The 19,710-nt window shown below is 41.5% G+C and overlaps 1 protein-coding gene across 4 annotated transcripts in view; it reads left to right on the top strand.

Moving 5' to 3' along the window:
• The first annotated feature begins 3,042 nt into the window (after window positions 1-3,042).
• The window catches only part of MCTP1 (multiple C2 and transmembrane domain containing 1), a 596,052-nt gene continuing 579,384 nt past the window's right edge, over window positions 3,043-19,710 (top strand). For all 4 annotated transcript variants that reach the window (XM_015140441.3, XM_015140440.3, XM_028850075.2 and 1 more), the window contains exon 1: window positions 3,043-3,971. In XM_015140441.3, coding sequence (XP_014995927.2) covers window positions 3,252-3,971 — 720 coding nt within the window. In that variant the 5' untranslated portion in view covers window positions 3,043-3,251. The remainder of the gene's footprint in view (window positions 3,972-19,710) is intronic.

The raw sequence follows: 19,710 nt of genomic DNA, 5'->3' as shown, positions 1-19,710 counted from the left end.
AAGCCACCATCAGCTACATAGAGTTAGCTATGATATTTATAATTCAGCTGAAGAGTTTTAACTGAAACTTTAAAAGGTTTACCTGAAACTTTTAAGTGAAAAGCAAGGACTAACTCACAGAAATAAAATACAGAGAAAGAAAACTGGAGTGAAGAGGAAGGAAAAGCCAATGAAAAATGCCACCCTTTCTGCTTTAACCCAAGGGGAGGTGCCTCCATAAAGGCAAATGTGGTTGACTTTTCTTATTCTGTGTGGAGAGAGCTTCACAGCCTCTGTGTTTACATTTGCAGTTGTGAGTTTGCCCTAATGTGGACTTGCCTCATCAGTCCTGGACTTTTCCATCATTTGCTTCTCAGAGGCTTCCTCAGGGATTAGGTGGGGTTGGCGAGAACAGAGCTACAGAGAAAGGGTAATCCATCGTAGCTCTAAGACTGTTTAATTCTCTAATGATTAAGGTTCCAAAGGAAAACTTTCAGCAGCACACAATTTTTACAAAAAACATGCTTTATTATTACTGTTTTGCTTTTATTTATACTTTAAATTTTAAAATAATTATGGACTCACAGGAAGTTGCAAACATACTATGTAGAGCTTCTGTGTGACTTCACCCTATTTCTGCCAATGATATTATCATACATAACTATAGTTCAATATTAAAACCCAGGAAATTGCCATTGGTACAACTCACTCACCTTATTCAGATGTCACGTTTTTATGTGCATTCATGTATGTATGTAGTTCTATGCAGTTTTATCCTGTGTATAACACAGATTCATGTAACCACCACCACAATCTAAATTTGTCTCATCATAACAAATAAACTTCTTTATTCTGTTCCTTTACATTTGCCCCACCACTAACCCCTGGCAACCACTATCCATCTCTGTAATCTTGTCATTTCAATAGTGTTATTTAATTGAAGCCCAATGTTTATCCACTCACATTGCTCTTTTTCCAAAGCATAGTATTCATATACTTGGGAAATACTGGGTCTGCCAAATAACATCAACTATATACAGGCACCGAACTAAGTCCTTTTTCCACTTAATCTTCAAAACAGCCCTGTGAGGCTATTTATTAATACCTGGCATTACTATTAGTAAATCACATCACATCACCCTCACGATTAAAAAAAAAAACCTCTAATGTTTCCCCATTTCATTTAGAGGAACCATGAACTCTCACTCTGGCTATAGGACCCACTCGCTTAGCTGACCTTTTGTTTCACTGCATCTCTTACCAACCCCACCCACCTTGCTCTACTCTATTTGGAGTGGTATCCATCTGTCCTTGAACATGCCTAGCCAAGCTGCTTCCTGCTTCAGGACCTCTGTATCTGCTGTTCCTTCTACCTGATATTCTACAGTCAGATCCGTCAATAGCTGGTTCTCGGTCCTCATTAAGTCTTAACTCAAAATTTTATCTTCTCAGAGAGACTCTCCCTGTACACATAATGTAAAAAACCAAAAATATCTCCATATGGGGTTGCCAGATTTAGCAAACAAAAACACAAGACACCCAGCTAAATTTAAATTTCAGATAAATAACAGTATTTTAGTGTAAGTATGTCCCATGCAATCAATATTTGGGACATATATATACTAACATTATTCATTGTTGATCTGAAAGTCAGTTTAATTGGGTGTCCTGCATTTTGTCTGGAAGCTCTTCCTCTATAGCCACTGTTATGTGGTACCCTGCTTAACTGTTTCCATGGGACTTTTCAATATTAGAAATTCTGTTTATCGTCTGACATCGCCTCCCAACCCTCTTCCTCACAATAAGCTCCATGTGGGTGGGACCCTGATGCCTTGTTCACAGCTGCATCCCCAGGGCCCAGCATAGTGTCTGGTACATAGTAGGTGCTTAATAAATATTTGTTATAAAGGTAAGAAAAACAAAACAAAAAATTTAGGTTGATAACACCTCCAAAGCACACTGCTAGCCAGACAAGACTGTGCTGCTGCAGCTTAGGGAACTCTCCCGTTTTCCACATTTAGGAGGACGAAAGAGGCATTGTGTTGGCTGGCCTTTCAGAAGTCTCTCCTAGTAGGATCAGAAGACCCTGACTGAGCAGCTTTGGGAGAAGCAAAGTCTGAATGAGCTAAAAAGCCTTTTCCATTTGCCTTGCAACAAGCAAATGAAGTAACCAAAGAAAAAATGCGCTTGAATGAAATGAACAAGATTCTCTGCGTGCCGAATCGGATGAAAGGCAGTGCGCATCACCCATCTTAGTCCACCGTAAACTCCCTGCAACTTAAGGGCTGGCTTTATCGTCAGACTCCGGAAATGCTAGATCCTGATCATAAGAGACCAGTGCAGAGGCAAATAAAGAGAAGGGAGGGGTGGATGGGGATGAAGTCAAGACAGAAGAAATTAAACTCTCGTCTTGGACCCAGGGCGCGCAACGGGGCGGGGGCAGACGTGTTCAGCCTTAGAACTCCGTCGGGTTCATTGCTCAGAGTGGACGTTCGGCACCCCCACGAGACCCATCGAGGGCTCATAGTCTCCACTCCAGCTCGCTTCATCGGACCCAGACGATCGCCAGCGCGGCCAGCGGCCAGCGCACAACAAGCTGCGTGGGCAACTGTGGCCCGATCCTAGGGAGCAAGCTGGCTTTGGGCCCTACCTAGCTCCACCCGGCTCCTACCGGCCCTCCCACCTAGGAGCTGGAGGATGGTCCCGGGGCGCCCCAGGGGGGCTGCTGGTCCCCGGAGTCTCCAGCCAGACGCGCCGTGTTGTGTGAGCCGCGTGCGCGCCCAGTTTGGAGGCAGCCGCCCCCGCCGCTGACAGGTGCTGCCCAGAGGGCGCCGGGTGCGGTCACTGGCGCAGCTGGACGCGCACGCCCCGGTGCGTGCAGCTTCCCGAGCTCGGCCAGCGAGAAGAGGGAGCCAGGGCACGGCCTGGGGGACGCCAGTGGACTGGAGCCGCGGAGCTTCCAGCGAGAAACTTTGCAGGCGCGGCGGCCGGGATTCGGTGACGGCTCCAGCCCACCCCAGCAGGTGCGGGAGGAAGAGGCGGTACCGGAGTCCCGAGGCCAGAGAGCCTCGGCGGCGGCGGTCGCTTCTTTCCCCCGAGCTGGCCTGAAGTCGCTGGGCACTCCCGGTTTCTGCTGCTGCGCCCGCCGCCGCCGCCGCCACAACCGCCACCGCCGCGGGGACCCGGGAGGAGGCGCAGCCGGAGAGGGAGGAGGAAAAGCAGGAGGAGGAGGAGGAGGAGGAGGAGGGGAGAGGAGGAGCAGGGGGTGGAGGATGGAGCCCCGGGCTGCCGCGGCGGGCGAGCCAGAGCCGGCGGCGGCGTCCTCCTCCTTCCAGGCCCGGCTCTGGAAGAACCTGCAACTGGGGGTGGGCAGGAGCAAGGGCGGCGGGGGCGGGCGCGCGGGGGGTCCGGAGCGCCGCACTGCGGACACCCCTTCGCCCTCCCCGCCACCCCCGGTGGGCACACGGGACGCACCGGCCGGCGGGAGTGGTGCAGGCAGCAGGTGGAGCGGCTTCAAGAAGCGGAAGCAAGTGCTGGACCGAGTCTTCTCCTCCTCGCAGCCCAACCTGTGCTGCTCCTCGCCGGAGCCCCTAGAGCCCCGCGGCACCGGCAGAGCAGAGCAGGGGTCCACGCTACGCCGCCGGATCCGCGAGCATTTGCTCCCCGCCGGAAAGGGGCCCGCGGTGGCCACGGGAGCAGCGGGAGGGACGCCTCCTGGCGGACGCTCCCCAGACTCAGCTCCTTCCTCTTCCTCCGCCTCATCCTCCCTGTCCTCCTCGCCCCAGCCTCCCCCGAGGGGTGACCGCGCCCGAGATGAGGGTGAACGGCATCGGGGCCCTGGGGCGCACTTGTGCCATCAGAAGAGCTCCTCTTTGCCGGGCACCGCCTGCCTGGAGCAGCTGCTGGAGCCGCCGCCTCCTCCTACAGAGCCGGCGCGGAGTCCCGCGGAGTCTCGGGCCCCGGAGACGGGCGAGGAGCGCGGCAGCAGCCAGGTGAGTGCCAGTTGGCGCGGCCCGAGACAAGGTGCGCGGGGCCACGCCTCCAGCTTCAGGCGTTCACAACCCGGGGAGGGGGGGCGGGGGCCGGGAGGCGGGAGGGGAAATGCTATTAATTCTAAGTACATGAAACGGTGGAAAGAAAACATCTCGCTGTAGTTTAGCAAAGATGAAAGAGTTCTGACTTGCACCCGGACTTTGCTTTTGATAGAAATGATACCTGTCACCAGAAGCTTTCTGAGTAGTCAATGAAAAGTTAGATCTAAAGTGGGTACTCTTTAGAGGTCTCCTGGAAGGAGATATCCAGCCAAGTCTCATCTTGGCAAAAGAAAAAACTAACCCAATAACTTAAAAACAATTACAACCATGTGTGGTGGTGTGGAGGGGCACCATTTGAAGCAAATGGCTGGCAGGAAGAAGTAGAGACGTGGAGAGGTAAATTATGGCACATGTGAGGTCCTGTGCCAGGGAAAGCATCAGCGCAGGTCTGCTCATTTTCCGGCACCCCTTTCTTAAACCTTCCTGTTGCAAGTGGATCACTGCCCTTCAAGTGGACAGCGGGAGCGTCTCCTCCCAGTTAGTCAAATGCGTATGCTCCTATGAGCCTTCTGAAGTTTTAATAGTCACCTGAAGCACTTGCTTTTAAAGTATACTGCTTTATACATCATGTTGACTGCTCAGACAAGAGTCAAGGTTTTTTAAAGTGCTTTTACGAGAAATTTTATGTGTGGGGCCCACAACGCGTCCCGCTGAATAGCTGTTTTTACTCCCTCAGTTTCAAAGAGGCACTGCTGTTTTTGTAAATGTCTATCAAATCATTTTAATTCTAGAAAATATTTTGGACGTTTCACTCTGCCAGACACCTAAAGAACATTTTTCTCCCAATACATCTTAGTTTATTTAAACTTTCTCATTGTTTTGACTCTGATTCATTATGTTAGATGAATGACACTTACATTAAAACTTTAGTTATTAGTAGATTAAAAGCTCAGCTACAAAGAACCATCAGGCTGTGTTTTGAAGGGTAAGATACAGGAATAGATAGGCTTTCCATTGAAAGTTTTTAGAGTTAATGGACTGATTTCTTAGTGTAGCTTCAGCAAATAAACCAGAATATGAATATGTTTTGTTCCTTAATAAACAATATTGCTTGCAGTAAGCAAACACCTGATGATCCAGAAAAAGATTTTATTCGCAGAAGAGTAAGTAGAGATAATAGTGACAAAAAAGACTAAATACATTTACCTTTCCTGTCATCTTGAAAGTGTGAATAGAGCCCCTGTTTTTGGTTTTAAAAGTAAAGTGATCATTGTTTTTAGAAGAATGTTTTAAATTCAGTATAGATGAATACTATATATTAAAGGAAGTATTGATTTTTGAGTGTGTACATAATCCTAATGTATAAGAATTTCAGAGTTGAGGACCTTTATATTTTTTTTCTTTCACTATCAAGGATAATAGAACAACAGATAATAATTGAATTATTTTGGAAGGTATATATCATGTTACTGTGAATGTTAACTTACTAAATCACATTGCAGTTCACTGACCCAAGACATTTTCAAAGCAAAAATAGATAACTCTGAATTTTTATGTTCCTTTTTGCCATAAAGTTTTCTGAAACTACCAATCTTTATTAAGAAAACACTACTATGTAAGTATGAATTTTGTATACAAAAGATATAAACTTATTCTGGAGAAGATACTAAACTAACACTATTATGTACACCTTCATCATATGCTGGGCATTTTATAGCCTGATATAGTTTAACCCCCACGGTCACTTTACAGATTAGTAAACCAATGCTCACATAGGTTAAATAAGCTTTCCAGGGTCACGTAGTTAGTAGATGACAGAGAGAGGTTTTGTACTCAAGTCAGTCTCCAGAATCTTTTTCCATTATGACAGCTACGTTTGACAACTTTTAGAAGTTGTTCCATTTTTTAGATGATTTTGGTCTTACTGATGAAACTAGAGCCTTGCAAGTTTACGTGTATTCTGGAGATTTTTCCCCATCCCTATATACAATCAATTCTATGATGGATTACCTATCTTAATTTGTAATTTGTTCTGTGATGCATTGTTGCATATATATTTTGTCACATTTACAAATGAGATTATCGTGATCTGTAACTCTGAAGAAGCTTTTCATTACAGAGAATCAGCATTTTGACGTAGACATAAGAGAAATAGAAAAGCTAAAATATCTTTCAGAAAATAAGAGAAAGAAGGGATATAGGCAGACAGAATGGTAAAACCTGAGGGACTTGCCCGATACCAGACACAGTCCCAGAAAGAGATACCATTTTTGGTCCCTAGTGTCTGCTGCTCATGGTGCCGTGTTCTCTAAGAAGTGGAGAGATTTCTCTGTAATGAGTCACAAATACGACTTTCATCAGCACTCTATGACCAATGTAAAAGAGAAGATTTGGCTCACCTCTGAATGGGGAAGAGGAAGAAATGGAATTGGAACCTGGAACTGGAAGGGGACTCATTCAGCTGCCCAGAAGTCAGCTTAACTTTGTAGCACTCTTCCAAGCTTCCTGAATATCTCAGAGATCTTTCCTTACTCTCTCAGCAGCTCATCTCCAAAGAGACCTGGGCATGGGGAAGGGGTGTGTAGCACATACAGATTTCAGCTTTATTCCCAGTTCACAAGCACAGTACTCAAGAAAGTAACACAATAAAAGCATTTAATACATCTTTAGAGTGCCTAGATGAAAAGACTGTTCTTTCAAGGCAGAAATAAAATTTATTGCAAAAATAGGCAAATTGTTTAATTTTTTCTCTTGTTCTCTGCTTGATCCTGGCATAAGCCATGTTCTCCAACACACTCTCCACGTCTCCACCTCCCTAGCCCAGCACGAGGCCCCAACAACATATGTGCACGTACTCTGACAGTGGGTAGAGATGTTAAGCAAAAGCAAAGAAAACAAAATCGGTTTGGATGGCTGGGGAAAGAGATTTGGGAGTCACCGATATATATGAGTAAAAGTGAACAAACCAGGCTACTTTCCATGTGCCTGCTGGTCCTCTTGCTATTGTGTTTTCATTAGCCAAATATACCTTTGCAATATGTACTAACAGACTTAATAATGCCTTGCTATTGGGGGATGTGCGTTATTTCAAATGTTCTGTTTTGAGAATAAGGAAAAAAATCCCTTTTTCCCCACTGATTCTAGTTCACGTGTTGGGCCATATTGTCATACCAGATGCATTTCATTTTCTGCAACACAGTTGGAAAAGATGCTTTCTCAATTTGTGTGCATATCAAAAATATGCCAATTTTATGTATTCTGCCTTGACGAGTTACTAAAATTATGTTTTGCTAGGATCAGAAAGTCAGTATTTTAAGATAAAGAGTGAGGAATGAATACGTTGCATTTTTTTAGTATTTTAACAAAAGCATGTAGTGTTTATGAATGCTGAACTTTTAGTTTTTTCTCTTTAAATAAACTTTGTTAAAATTGCTTTCACAAAGGAGAAACTATTTTTGAAAAGAAGTAGGAAAATTATTCAGTGTATGTTAGGTATGTTTTAAAACATAGCAAGAGGAATCTATTCATTGGGATAAGATTCCTAAAACATATCTGTAAGCCCCGATAAAAAGTGTAAAAAATATTTCCTACAATTAAGTCTATACATGAAGTATATCTTGCTTTATTATCTGAGCTTTTAAATAAAGTACATGTTTAGCAAAATGATTCGAAAATGTGACTTGGGTGGGTTTTTGCAATTTTTCAGGTGTTTTTACTATATGACTTCAAAGAATACAACTCCACCTTAAAGAAGGCACAGATTTAAAAACATATTTTCTATTATAAATGACTAAAGTCACTGAAGAAAACTAGTATAAAAATCCAGCCCCTAAAACAATGTTTTTATCTTTATACTGGTCTGGCTTCAGAAATGACCCCTTTCAGATTGAAAGTGAGAGAGGCTGGATGAGACCTTAGGACATTTTGGAGCAGGGTGGAAAGTGGAGTTTGATGTGCGATAGCATTCATGAAAAGTGCTGCGATCATCAGCTTATTCCAAAGGAAGGGAGTAAAGAGGATGACATATTTCCCTTTAACCTTTACTTGCTATAATACGTATCTGGCAAATTTGAGTTGAACTATGAATCTTGCATAAATGGAAGTGTTAACATGTAGATGTTATGAGAGATTGGCTTAAACTATAGCAAGTGTTCAATAAACATTAGCAATTGCTGTTGTGCTTGTTATTATTATTGGAGAGTATACTGAACTTTTGCAATTGCTGCTATTACAAATAAGTGTGTGGTTGAAAAAAATTAACAGGGTACTTTGCCAGTCCTTCTTATTTAATTTAGGATATGAACTATGTTACTTGCAGTGTTGGAAAAAGTAGCCCATGACTAATCAAGGTAGTATTGGTGACGTTACAATTTTATACAGCAATGAAAAAAAATCTTACATTATTTTTAGCAAGTATGTATGCATTACTATGAAGAATGAATATGTTATGTTGAGGGAAAAAAATGGGATTAGCAGATTCGTTTAAAAATAGAACCTTCTTCTTCCTCTTTCTTTTACCTCACTGTTTGAAAATGATTTCACAAAATAAAGGTTAAGAATATATTTTTGATATCTAAAGGAAACATGTAATATGATTTCTTTGATCATAATGCTTATTAAATCATTTACGAATCCTGGTTAATGGAGTATAAATAATATGTCTGTATAACTTTATAAGCGTTGACAAAATCTGCAGATTTAGAAGTTAGGTTATATATATTTTTTCTTTTTGGTCTATATCTATTTATAATATTGTAGCAGACATCTGCTTTAGGTAAGCAGAAAAAATATATATATACATATATATATATATTTTGAGATGGAGTTTTGCTCTTATTGCCCAGGCTGGAGTGCAATGACGCAATCTTGGCTCACCGCAACCTCTGCTTCTCAGGTTCAAGCAATTCTCCTGCCTCAGCCTGCCAAGTAGCTGGGATTACAGGCATATGCCATCATGCCTGGCTAATTTTGTATTTTTAGTAGAGATGGGGTTTCTCCATGTTGGTCAGGCTGGTCTCGAACTCCCGACCTCAGGTGATTCACTCACCTCGGCCTCCCAAAGTGTTGGGATTACAGGCATGAGCCACTGCGCCTGGCTTGAAAATAATTTTTTGAAACATTTGCTTTAATTGCTTTTTGCTACTGGAAAACTTACTAAAAATCACATATTTCCCTGCCTCAGTAAGTCAAGCATCCTAAATAAGACCATTTCTTGATAACTGAGGGTCATTATTTGCATTCTGGACTTTGCTTGTTTGTTTAATGTGAATGAGTAGATATTATCCTACAACTTCCTTTATATAAGCGTGGATGTTTTTATAAAACTAGAGTATAAACCATACCTGTTTATGACATGCTTACCTTTCTGTAAAGCTAATTATTGAATCAAAGAAGAGGCACCCTTTTCTCAAGTCATTTGTTCACTTAACAAATAGTCTTTACAGTTTTTGTAAATTTTGATTTGTTGGCACCACTGAAGATACAGCTTTTTTCTATATCATTAACTTTATGTGCCATTTTAATTTGCTTTTCACCATCAACCTTTTCTTCTAACTCATAGTGCTTTTTATGAATCAGAAGTGAGAAGTTTACTATCCCTAACAATTCAAGATTTTATCCAAATACATTTTCCCCTCTAATATGTAGCAGTTTGTTATCATTAGAAACTTTTTTTTTTTCTGGCAGAATATCAGGCCACAATGTCCCTAAAGTCTCCAAATATTTGTATTTAGATGAAGTATGGGTGCAGTATGGAAAACTGTATTTGTAATATAATGAGATTTAAAAGTCCTGCCTAGTGTCTTCTTGAGAGAACAGTTTTCTTCTCTTCAGTGAAGTCTTTTCGAGATATTTTATACCAGCCTTATTTCCTGTTCTTTTGGGTGCTAGCCAATTTGGAAAATTACAACAAATGTAGGCAAGTGGACCTCTGGACATCTTAGGATCTTTGTATCCTCGTAATCCCACTGGGTTCATTTAGAAAGGCCTCTTCAGCATTAACAGTAGGAACCTATTTTGCTTAAGCCTGAACCACCTTCACTTGCCTTGCCAGCTCTGCTGGCATAGAATTTGGCAAGCCCTAGTACAACTGACCTGGTGAATCGGTATTGTAAAACAGTTCAGGGGAAGACTACTCGATAAGTGGTGACAATGAATGAAGGGATGAATGGATGGGCTAGAACTGTTCAGAGATAAGGCCTCTGGAAAAGCTTCAAAATCGCTTTATGTTTGTGAAATGATATTATTGCCTTCTCGATTCCAAGTCCTTTTAAGCCAGGCAGATATATTTGATGTTCCCCTCTTCCCCCAGTTGGTAGCTTGGCTTTTGCCAGCCTAGACTTTAATTCTGATTCTTGGGCAGAAAAGAACCAGAATTAAAGTCTGGTGAAGGGAGGATGTGGCACCTACTAAGTGACTGCCATATTGTGTTCCCGTGGAGGATGGAAAAGTATCCTATTTCTGAGGTCTCCGGGTGAAGGATATAGTTCTTGGTATTAGACTCTGACTCTGGGTATCCATTTTTTGCACCCAAGTCTCCCTTTCTGGCCTCTGACACTGCACCCACACATCTGGATTCCTGATTCCTGCCTACACATCCTCACTTAGCTATGCCTCTGAGTCTTGAATTCTGCCTGGATCTTGGCTCAAGATACCCTCCTTCCTTCTTCACTGCTACTTCTCCTTGACCCATCTCCTTGACCTGTTTTTTGTACCTGCACTTCTCCTGCATCCCAAACCCATTATTTAAGAAAGTCTCTTATCTTCCCTTTACTCCCAGCCATGACTCAGATTAAAATCCCAATATTGGCTGGGCGCGGTGGCTCATGCCTGCAATCCCAGCACTTTGGGAGGCCGAGGCAGGTGGGTCACCTGAGGTCAGGAGTTCAAGATCAGCCTGGGAAACATGGTGAAACCCTGTCTCTACTAAAAATACAAAATTTAGCCGGGCGTGGTGGCAGACACCTATAATCCCAGTTAGTCGGGAGGCTGAGACAGGAGACTCGCTTGAACCTGGGATGCAGAGGTTGCAGTGAGCTGAGATAGCGCCACTGCATTCCAGCCTGGGAGACAAGAGTGAAACTCCGTCAATAATAATAATAATAATAATAATAATAATAATAATAATAAATAATCCCAATATTGACCAAGAATCTTGTCCTCACTAGCCTGGTTCATTCTGCTGTCTCTTAAATACCAAGTGTGTGAAGTGGAGTTCAGACAGGTGGCCAGGTGATATTTACATTGACCCCTCCTGTCTAATGCTGAGCCTAGTTAAAAAAAACCCCCAAATCCTCCCTCCAGAAAATTTGCATTGCCCATCAACTGCATTTGCTTATAAAGGATGTTTTTCTCCCGTGGAGGACTAGACTAGAGCAGATTTTTCACTGAGCATGGTTCATTGTCTCTGTGTCCTTGCCCTTTTCCCTTCTAATTTTAAACATCTCACATGCCTAGTCTTTAACATCCACACCCACTTTGTTAGTCCTTCCTGCCTGCTTTCTTCCTTCTCCTTAATATTGTTTCTCATCCTGACTTTCTCTGCTTGCAAGATCTGCTTCTTGTAACGAACCATTTAGCATCCAGAGATGTGCTGTTCCATGTGGCAGCCGCTCCCCACATTTTGCTATGGGACTCTGGAAGCATGGCTAGTTAGAATTGAGAGGGGCTATAAGTGTAAAATGCATACATGCACACTGAATTTTGAAGACTTGTACAAAGAAAAGAATATGAAATATCCCATTAGTAAACTTTTCATATTGATTGCATGTTGGGATAACATTTTGGATATGTTAGGTTCAATTAAATATATTAAAGCTCATTTTACAAGTAAAATTACATATGTGTCTCATACTTGTATTTTTATTGGATGCAAATGATCTAAAGCAGGGATTTCAAACTCCAAACTCCAATGCCCACAGGGGTCACCAAAATAAAGACAAGGGGCCAAGAGGGTTTGGTGGGGCCGTGGTGGACCAGGGAACCCCTGCCCCCTTGAAGGAGCAACTGCTTCTCAGCTGATTACTGGCACCCGGGAAAGAAACTGTATTGCCAGAGCTTCTAGATTCTTTAATAGAAGCCAAATCCCAGATTTTTGTGTGAAGTCTTTAGATTCCTGAATTTTTGTCAGATAAATCATATATTTTTAAAAGCATCATAGGTTAAATAAAATATATCTCTGGCATGAATTTAGCTGTCAGTTTGAACTTCTGACTCAGAGAGGTCATATCTGGTTTCTCCCTTCCCCACTTCCCCTTCCCCCAAGTGCTGGGCAAGTGCTAAGCATGTATTGTCTGGGGCAATACATGTAGGTACCAATACTACACGTAGGTGTCAATACCTTTTACAGACTAATGGGATGAGTTCACCAGCCGGGAGAAATGAGTGACCAGCCGGGAGAAATGAGTGGTGGGATGCAGGTGAGAATGCGGTGGGTTGGGGGTATGTGGAAATTGTGGGGGTGGGGACAGGGAGAGTGGCCAAGCACTTTGGCTCTATACAGACGATAAAAGAAAGCAGTAGTGGGAGAAGGAGAAAGTGTTAGAAACGGGCCATGGAAAGGTTTTTATAAATGGAGATACCTTGAGTGAGTTGATGGAGCCTATGGAGAGGGAGAGGTCAAAGATAAAGGAGAAAGGGGGATAATTGATGGGATAAAGTTCCTAAGTACATGTGTTGGGGTGGGTCCCACAGGCCATGGGAGGGAGGTCTCCCTTAGCCTTCAGCCAGAAGAAGCACCCCTCTTTCATTGCAGATGGAAGGAGACAGTGTGGACATTGATGCAAGGAGGTCTGTAGACTTGGTGGCCACAGTTTGAGGGTGTTCTGTCTGGCGGCCACTTCCTAGTTTTGAAGTGTGATTAGGATTTGGACATAGGGAAATGGTGACAGACTGTTGACTAAGCACAAAGGCAAATAAGTGTCCTGTGTATGCAAAAAATAGGAAGTCAGTAGCGGGACTGAAATCTAGGGTGTGGGCATAGGGGTAATGCGAATAAAGATGAGAGTGAAAGGGTGGCCAGATATCAGGGCTGAGACATGTACTCTCCAACCCTGGAGGCAATTGAGCAGGGTAGTGACTGGGTCATCCTGAGCCTTAGGAGGGAGAAGCTGGCGTGGAAACAGGAGACCATGAGGAGGCCTCAGTAATCTCAGTGAGAGCCTGCAATTGGGCTGTGCTCTGACCTTGGTGACAGATGGAAAGAGGGATCAGGGGTTTGGCTGAATATTCAGGGAAGGGGGAGTAGAAAGAGTTCATCACAGCATGTTTTCCCCTTTCCTTATGTTTTTGATTTTTCCTAGTTCTGTTCAGAGATGCTTTTGTTGAAACATATATATTTTTTTCCCTGGGTGGGAGTTGAGTTTTGGGTTTGCATTTCTGCAGAATGGCTGAGGGTGCCAGGCTCCTAAGTGTCAGATTGTCACCTATTTACTGTAATAACTCCTATTCTTTAAGTTATTTTGAGTTCTTCAGAATAAAATGGTTCTCTTTTTTGTGTAGTATCAGGCACTGAAAGTAGTGAGTGTTAATAGAGCAAAGGAAAGGGTAAAACATGTTAGTTTTAAAAATCAGACAAAACAAGAACACCTCCTACATATACCTGTTAGCTGAATTTTTATGGTGCTTGATGCCAGAGTGGCTACATATTTGGAGAAATAGTTACAATGAAGGAGGTTGGGATCCAAGGGCTCTGCTGGAAATTTTGATTCTTGATCAAGGTAGTGTGCTGCAAATGTGTTAAAAGTGCATCCTCTCTCCTGTGCAAGGCTGATCTGTGCGTGGCAAATGGTCCATTTCTGCAAACTGCCAAAAGATATTCTCTCAAAATAGAAATGATATTCTATCCATACTCTTAGGCCATATCTGATTCTTTTTCTTATATTGAAATGTAAAGTTGATTTTGATATAAGAATAATTTAGCTATTTTTATAGTTGCTTTTGAATAGTATTTTCACCACACCACACTGGAACTCCAAGTGTTTTCCAAAATATCTTTTGGGATTGGAAGTGATTTTAGAGACAAGCTCTGGGTCGCCACAGAACAGTTGCCTCCTGTGCCCTGCGGGGCCAAACCCCCAAATCAGCAGGGACCACGTGTCTCTAGCTGAGAAGTAGACATGGGCTGCACCTTCTCTTTTCTTCTTTGCTTTCCTCTACTTTTACAGGAAGCTTCAGGTGAGGAACAGTAATGGGGTTTGGCTGTGATTGTGACTTTGCCTGGTCCTGTCTGGCCTTGTATATACACCAGTTGAACTCAACAGAGTTTCAATTAAAAAAAAAAAAGACTTGACCATTTGAGTCATCCCCTCAGCCTCTCTCTGCTCCCTTTGGCCCACTATGCAGCAAAATGTTCTACACTCAGGCTGATGCTTTTGTTATTTCCTTGCTTTCTCTGTGGGAATCAGCAGAATAAGACAGAAGGGAATAGTCAGAGATGGGAGGGAGACCTGCAGTTGGCAGAATTTCTCAGGCCGCATGCTCTCTGCCTGTGGGCTTTTCAAGAAAGACAAAGCATTTTGAAGTGTATTTATACCTATTATTTATCTGGCATTTTCACTTTCTTTGACTTCAAGTTTTTCCTACTGGGCATTTGCCAGGAATGAGGAAGAATTATATGCAATTTGCCATAGGAGAATCTTTGTATAACCTGGATGACTTGGATAACTTTGTATGACTTGGATAACTTTGTATATCTTGGATGACTTGGATAAATTGGATGATTAGCCTATGGAACTGTGTTGTGGGACTATCCAGGCGGTATATTATTTAGGTCTTGGCTCTTCCTTCTGTGCCCTCTGGCTTACCTTTCAGCTATAGTATCAGTTTTCTTTCTTTGCTTAGAAAATGAGCAGGGAAAATAAAGAAAGGACAGTCAGGCAATTTTTTTTATTAGTAGCTTTTATAAAATATCTTTTTTCATGGCAAAATTTTAATAATTGACTCCTTTGATGTTTGTGACATTTTGTGTTGCTTTGATATATGCCTTACACACATGTATGCACACACACAGAGGATACCTTTACCAGGCATGGTTTATGCACGTGCCTACTCTTTCATGCATATGATATTTTTCACTGGAGTCAAAGATAACCAGAAGAACATCAGCATTCTTCCACTTCTAAATTTAATCATCCACTTTAATAGTAATAAAGTAATAGTATTACATTTAAATGATGATATAATCTTTACAAATGGCTTTAGTTTATCTAGTCTGAATAGATGCACAAAAACTAGTTCAGCAAAAGAGAAAAAACAATTGGAAGATGGCATTTGTGGTTAGTAAACCACTATCGTGTGTGTTCTACAAAGGAAATGAATAATCTTACTTTGAATTTAAAATATATATAAATATAAAGAGTGCCATATAAAAATATATATTATATATAATGTTTTGCTTATATTATATATAATATAATATATATTAAAGCTATGATATATAAGGAATGCCTTTTCTTCAGTAGGATAGTCATTCTCCTATAAGTGTATATCATATTTATAGCCACCATGGGAGAGCACTCATTGAATTATTCCCTTAATCCTTTCAAACCCAGGTATCACAATAATATCAATCATTAGTGTTTTCAAGCATGGCCTGACTTAACTCTCACAAAATGATCCTTACAGGTAAAAAATAGGGAGGCATTTTGGTGAGTTTCTCTATTGATATAGTTCATTTTTTTTTCTAATTTGAGGAAGGGAAATACTTTTAGGATCATAAAAATATATTCCCATAATCACAAGATATATTCCCATAATCACAAGAATCTCATTTTTTGAGATCACCTCAGAATGAGAGCTGGTAAATAACTGAATTAGGAACAAATTGGTCTGAGACAGCAGAGCCTTCCTGTGTGGTGGGTGGCTGCCTAGTGTAATGTCTTATTTTCTGTTAATGTTGCCATGCTAATGCCTCTCAGTGGCTCTATTTGAAAAACATTTCTTACACTATTTTATTACTTTCTTCATCCTCTTAATTATATCTGGATTATATCCTGAATGGTGTATTTACAAATGCCCATTTCATATTTTAAAATCTATTCTTTTTCTAGGAGTATATGCCTGATGTGAGTTTCAGACAATTTCATTTGTATTTGGTGCCAGAAATGTGTTGCGTGAGCTGCTTTTGCGTAAGTGTACACGAACATATTTATTGTGTTATCTATTGTGGTAGGGCTTGCTCTTTACTACCCTGTCTTTGAATTAACTTTTGTTAAATCACAATATGAATTTTTTTTTTTTTTTGAGAGAGTCTTGCTCTGTCGCCCAGGCTGGAGTGCAGTGGTGCAATCTCGGCTCACTGCAACCTTCACCTCCTGGGTTCAAGCGATTCTCCTGCCTCAGTCTCCCAAGTAGCTGGAATTACAGGCGCCTGCCATCACACCTGGCTAATTTTTGTATTTTTAGTACAGATGGGGTTTCGCCATGTTGGTCAGGTTGGTCTCGAACTCCTGACCTCAAGTGATCTGCCTGCCTCATCCTCCCAAAGTACTGGGATTACAGGCATGAGTCAATATGCCCGGCCTGCAGTCCATCTTCTAAAGCTGCATTAGGTGAGGTCTGACTTGCTGACGAGTTCCTCCCCTACCCTGAGCTGGGCTCTGTTTGCTCAGTTGTGCCATCTCACCTCTGGCCTGAGGCCAACCAACATGTGGAGCTTCTTACCCGGTTCCATTTTAAAATGACACTTCATAACTGATATTAATAATAGCTATACATATATAACATTATGTATTAGGCATTATTCTAAGTATTGTATATATATTAACTGATTTATTTACTACAACACTTAGGTTGATGTCTTCTTCATTTTCCAAATGGGGAAACTGAACCACAGGCGATTAACTGACTTGCCCAAAGTTATACATCTGTATGATGGACCCAGGTCTATGTCACCAGAGTCTGTGTCTTTAAACACTACAAAATAGGCTGCCTAAAGTAGGTTGTGCCTGAGGAACCCAGCTTAGGAAAATATAATCCCAAGTAACTAGAAACTTTTAAATGACAGTTCTACTTAAAAAAAAAAAATTATTCCTTACCAGGCACCCCACTAAATCACCATCATTATTTTTGTTATTGATACTATTATTAGACATATGTTATACATTAAAAGTTCTATAATTTTTCATTTCCTATATTCTATAGCCTCATCTTGTTTCTATCATTCTACTTTCTTCTCCCCTGAAAGGCATGATTTTAGGGGAAATAAATGAAATATATCTGTCTCTTAGGCATTCTATATACAGCATCTCAAAGAAACATTTATAGATTATGTACATTGTCTCACTTAAACTTCACAGCAGTTTCGACAAATAGATATTGTTAGTTGCATTTTATGTATGGGAAATTCTTAGAGAGGCTAAGTAACTTTTTGGCAGTCCTGGTTTTGTCCATAGTTAGTAAGTGACAAAGCTAGATATTGACAGACATCTGATTACTACCAAAGCCATAATTTCCAGGCTACCCACTGCTTCACCATTGGTGAGGCCACATTACCACACTAGTGCTAGATACATGCTTGGTGCCCAAACCTGTGATTTGTGGTTGAGTCTGACTGTCCCTTAACACCAGCCTTGCTGGTAGGTCTCTCCACAGTTTTGGGGAGAAGGCTAGAGGAAGGTGCCACCATTAGTTAGAGAAAAGTTTCCAGTGAATGAGAATGGGTTGGTGTGTTTATTTTTGGCTCGGTTCTGAGACCTCATAGTGAATATTTTCAGATCTTTCTTCTTGTGAGTTCTATACACATATCATGACTTCAAATCATGTTGTTAAGCTCCTCTGAAAAATAATGCTGTATATTCTGTATTTAGTCTAGGAGTTATGATCTTTGGACAGGAAAACAAATTCTTTTCTGAACACTTAATTGTTTTGTAAAGATGTCCATTTGGGGTATATTCCTTTAACAAGGAGAAAGCAAGATATGAGATAATGTCTTCTGAATTTGGCATAATTTCTAATGTTTCTTAATAATGATAATATCAGCATGCAAATCTTAGTCTTATGCCAGTTGCTGTCTTAATGGATTTGCAGACATTACTTCATTTAATCTTTGTGACAACAGTAAAGCAGTGGGAATTCTTAGCCTCATTTTATAGATAAATCAGTGGAGGCTTAGAAAAAGTGAGGACATTTCTCAAGGTCACACAGCTGGTAAACAGTAGAGCTCAGATTTTGTACCTAAGAACTGACTCCAAAACTCATGAGTCTAACTGCTATGTTATAGGTGGCTTTCTTCAACATTGAAAAGCTGCTAGGTCTGCTTGCTGGGTCTGACCTGCAGACCCTGACCCAGTGATGGATGAAAGACGTACACTGACACAGATATTTTGCCTGTCAGTGCAGCTAAGGGAATCTGCTGCCTGAGTCTGCAGCTTTGGTCCCGATAAGCTGGTGAAGTTCACATTTATTTAGTACAGATTAAATGACAAAGGTCTCCAGTAAACACTACCAGAGGGTGATTAACATCGCCAACCTCCCTAGTAGAGAGCAGTGATGTATCCACAGATGATCAAAGGTTGGTCTTAGGACCACATGAGTAAACAAGCTATTTAGATAAACTCCTCTACATTCCTATGTATCTATGCCCTAAGTTTTTAAGAGAATTCTGCTGCCTTCAGCCAAATCTTTTACTGAAGCTATGCAAACCTCCTGGCCTTCCAAGAAGGTTTGTGACTATTTCCTATAACTTTATAACTTCTTCCACCACCTTGAATGATCCCCTAAATCTGCTCATGAGTGTTGTCTTGTAGCTGTTTTCCAGATGTCTTGGAATGGGGAGAATATGCAGTTAAAATGTTCTATATAATAAACCAATCCCAGATATGTATGTGTAGCTGGAAGATCTCCTTCCAATTAAATACCAATGATTTTAGTAACCATCTTTCTCTTTCTCCCTTCCTCAAATATTTATGAAATATCTATGTTGTGGTAGACAGAGTATCTTGTTAATACCTTGATAATAAGACAGTTCCTACTCACATAGAGCTTATGATCTTATAGAAGAAACATCCATTACATTAAAATATATGCAAATTGTTACCAATTACAATTGTGATAACTAAATCAGAGAAGTACAGAGAATTATGGGAATGAATTGTATAATAAGTAGTCTCAACCCAATCTTGAGAGAGGGAGGATCAGATTGGGTTTCCCTGAAGAAGCATTTAGGATCAAATGAAAATAATGAATAGGAGTTAGTCAGATTTCTTCAGGGTGGAGGGAAGTCAGGGATGTGGCAGACAGTTCTGGGCAGAGGGAACCACAGCAGGAGGTACTTAGAGGAAGATTGCCTGGACAGTGGGGATTTGGTGATTAAGAGAGAAGGTGTGTGTGTGTTGGGGGAGATGGGTCTGGGATTAGTGGCAGGGGCCAGATTATGCAGAACCTTGCAGATCTTGGGGAGATTTTGGACTTTAGCAAGCACTGAAGCAATTTTGAGAGCCTGGATGCTCAGCCTTGAAGAGAGGAACCATCTTCAGGAGACTTCATGTCCTTGGTCTGGGAATAGCTTTCCTTTGCTTCTATGTGTGGAACCACATTGTACTCACAAAGTTGTCTTGTAAAGAGATAGGGAAGTAGGTTGGAGCTATGTTTTCCCTATTAGGATATGGTATTTTAAAAATGTCGACAAAAATAGAAATACCTAGAGGATGAAAGTATCTTTCCCCCTGGAAAAACATGCCATTTCATTCTTCCTATTGCT

This window comes from Macaca mulatta, chromosome 6 (assembly GCF_049350105.2).
Source record: "Macaca mulatta isolate MMU2019108-1 chromosome 6, T2T-MMU8v2.0, whole genome shotgun sequence".
NCBI classification, from domain to species: Eukaryota; Metazoa; Chordata; class Mammalia; order Primates; family Cercopithecidae; genus Macaca; species Macaca mulatta.
The sequence above is the reverse complement of the archived record's forward strand: the minus strand, read 5'-3'. Positions and strand labels throughout refer to the sequence as shown.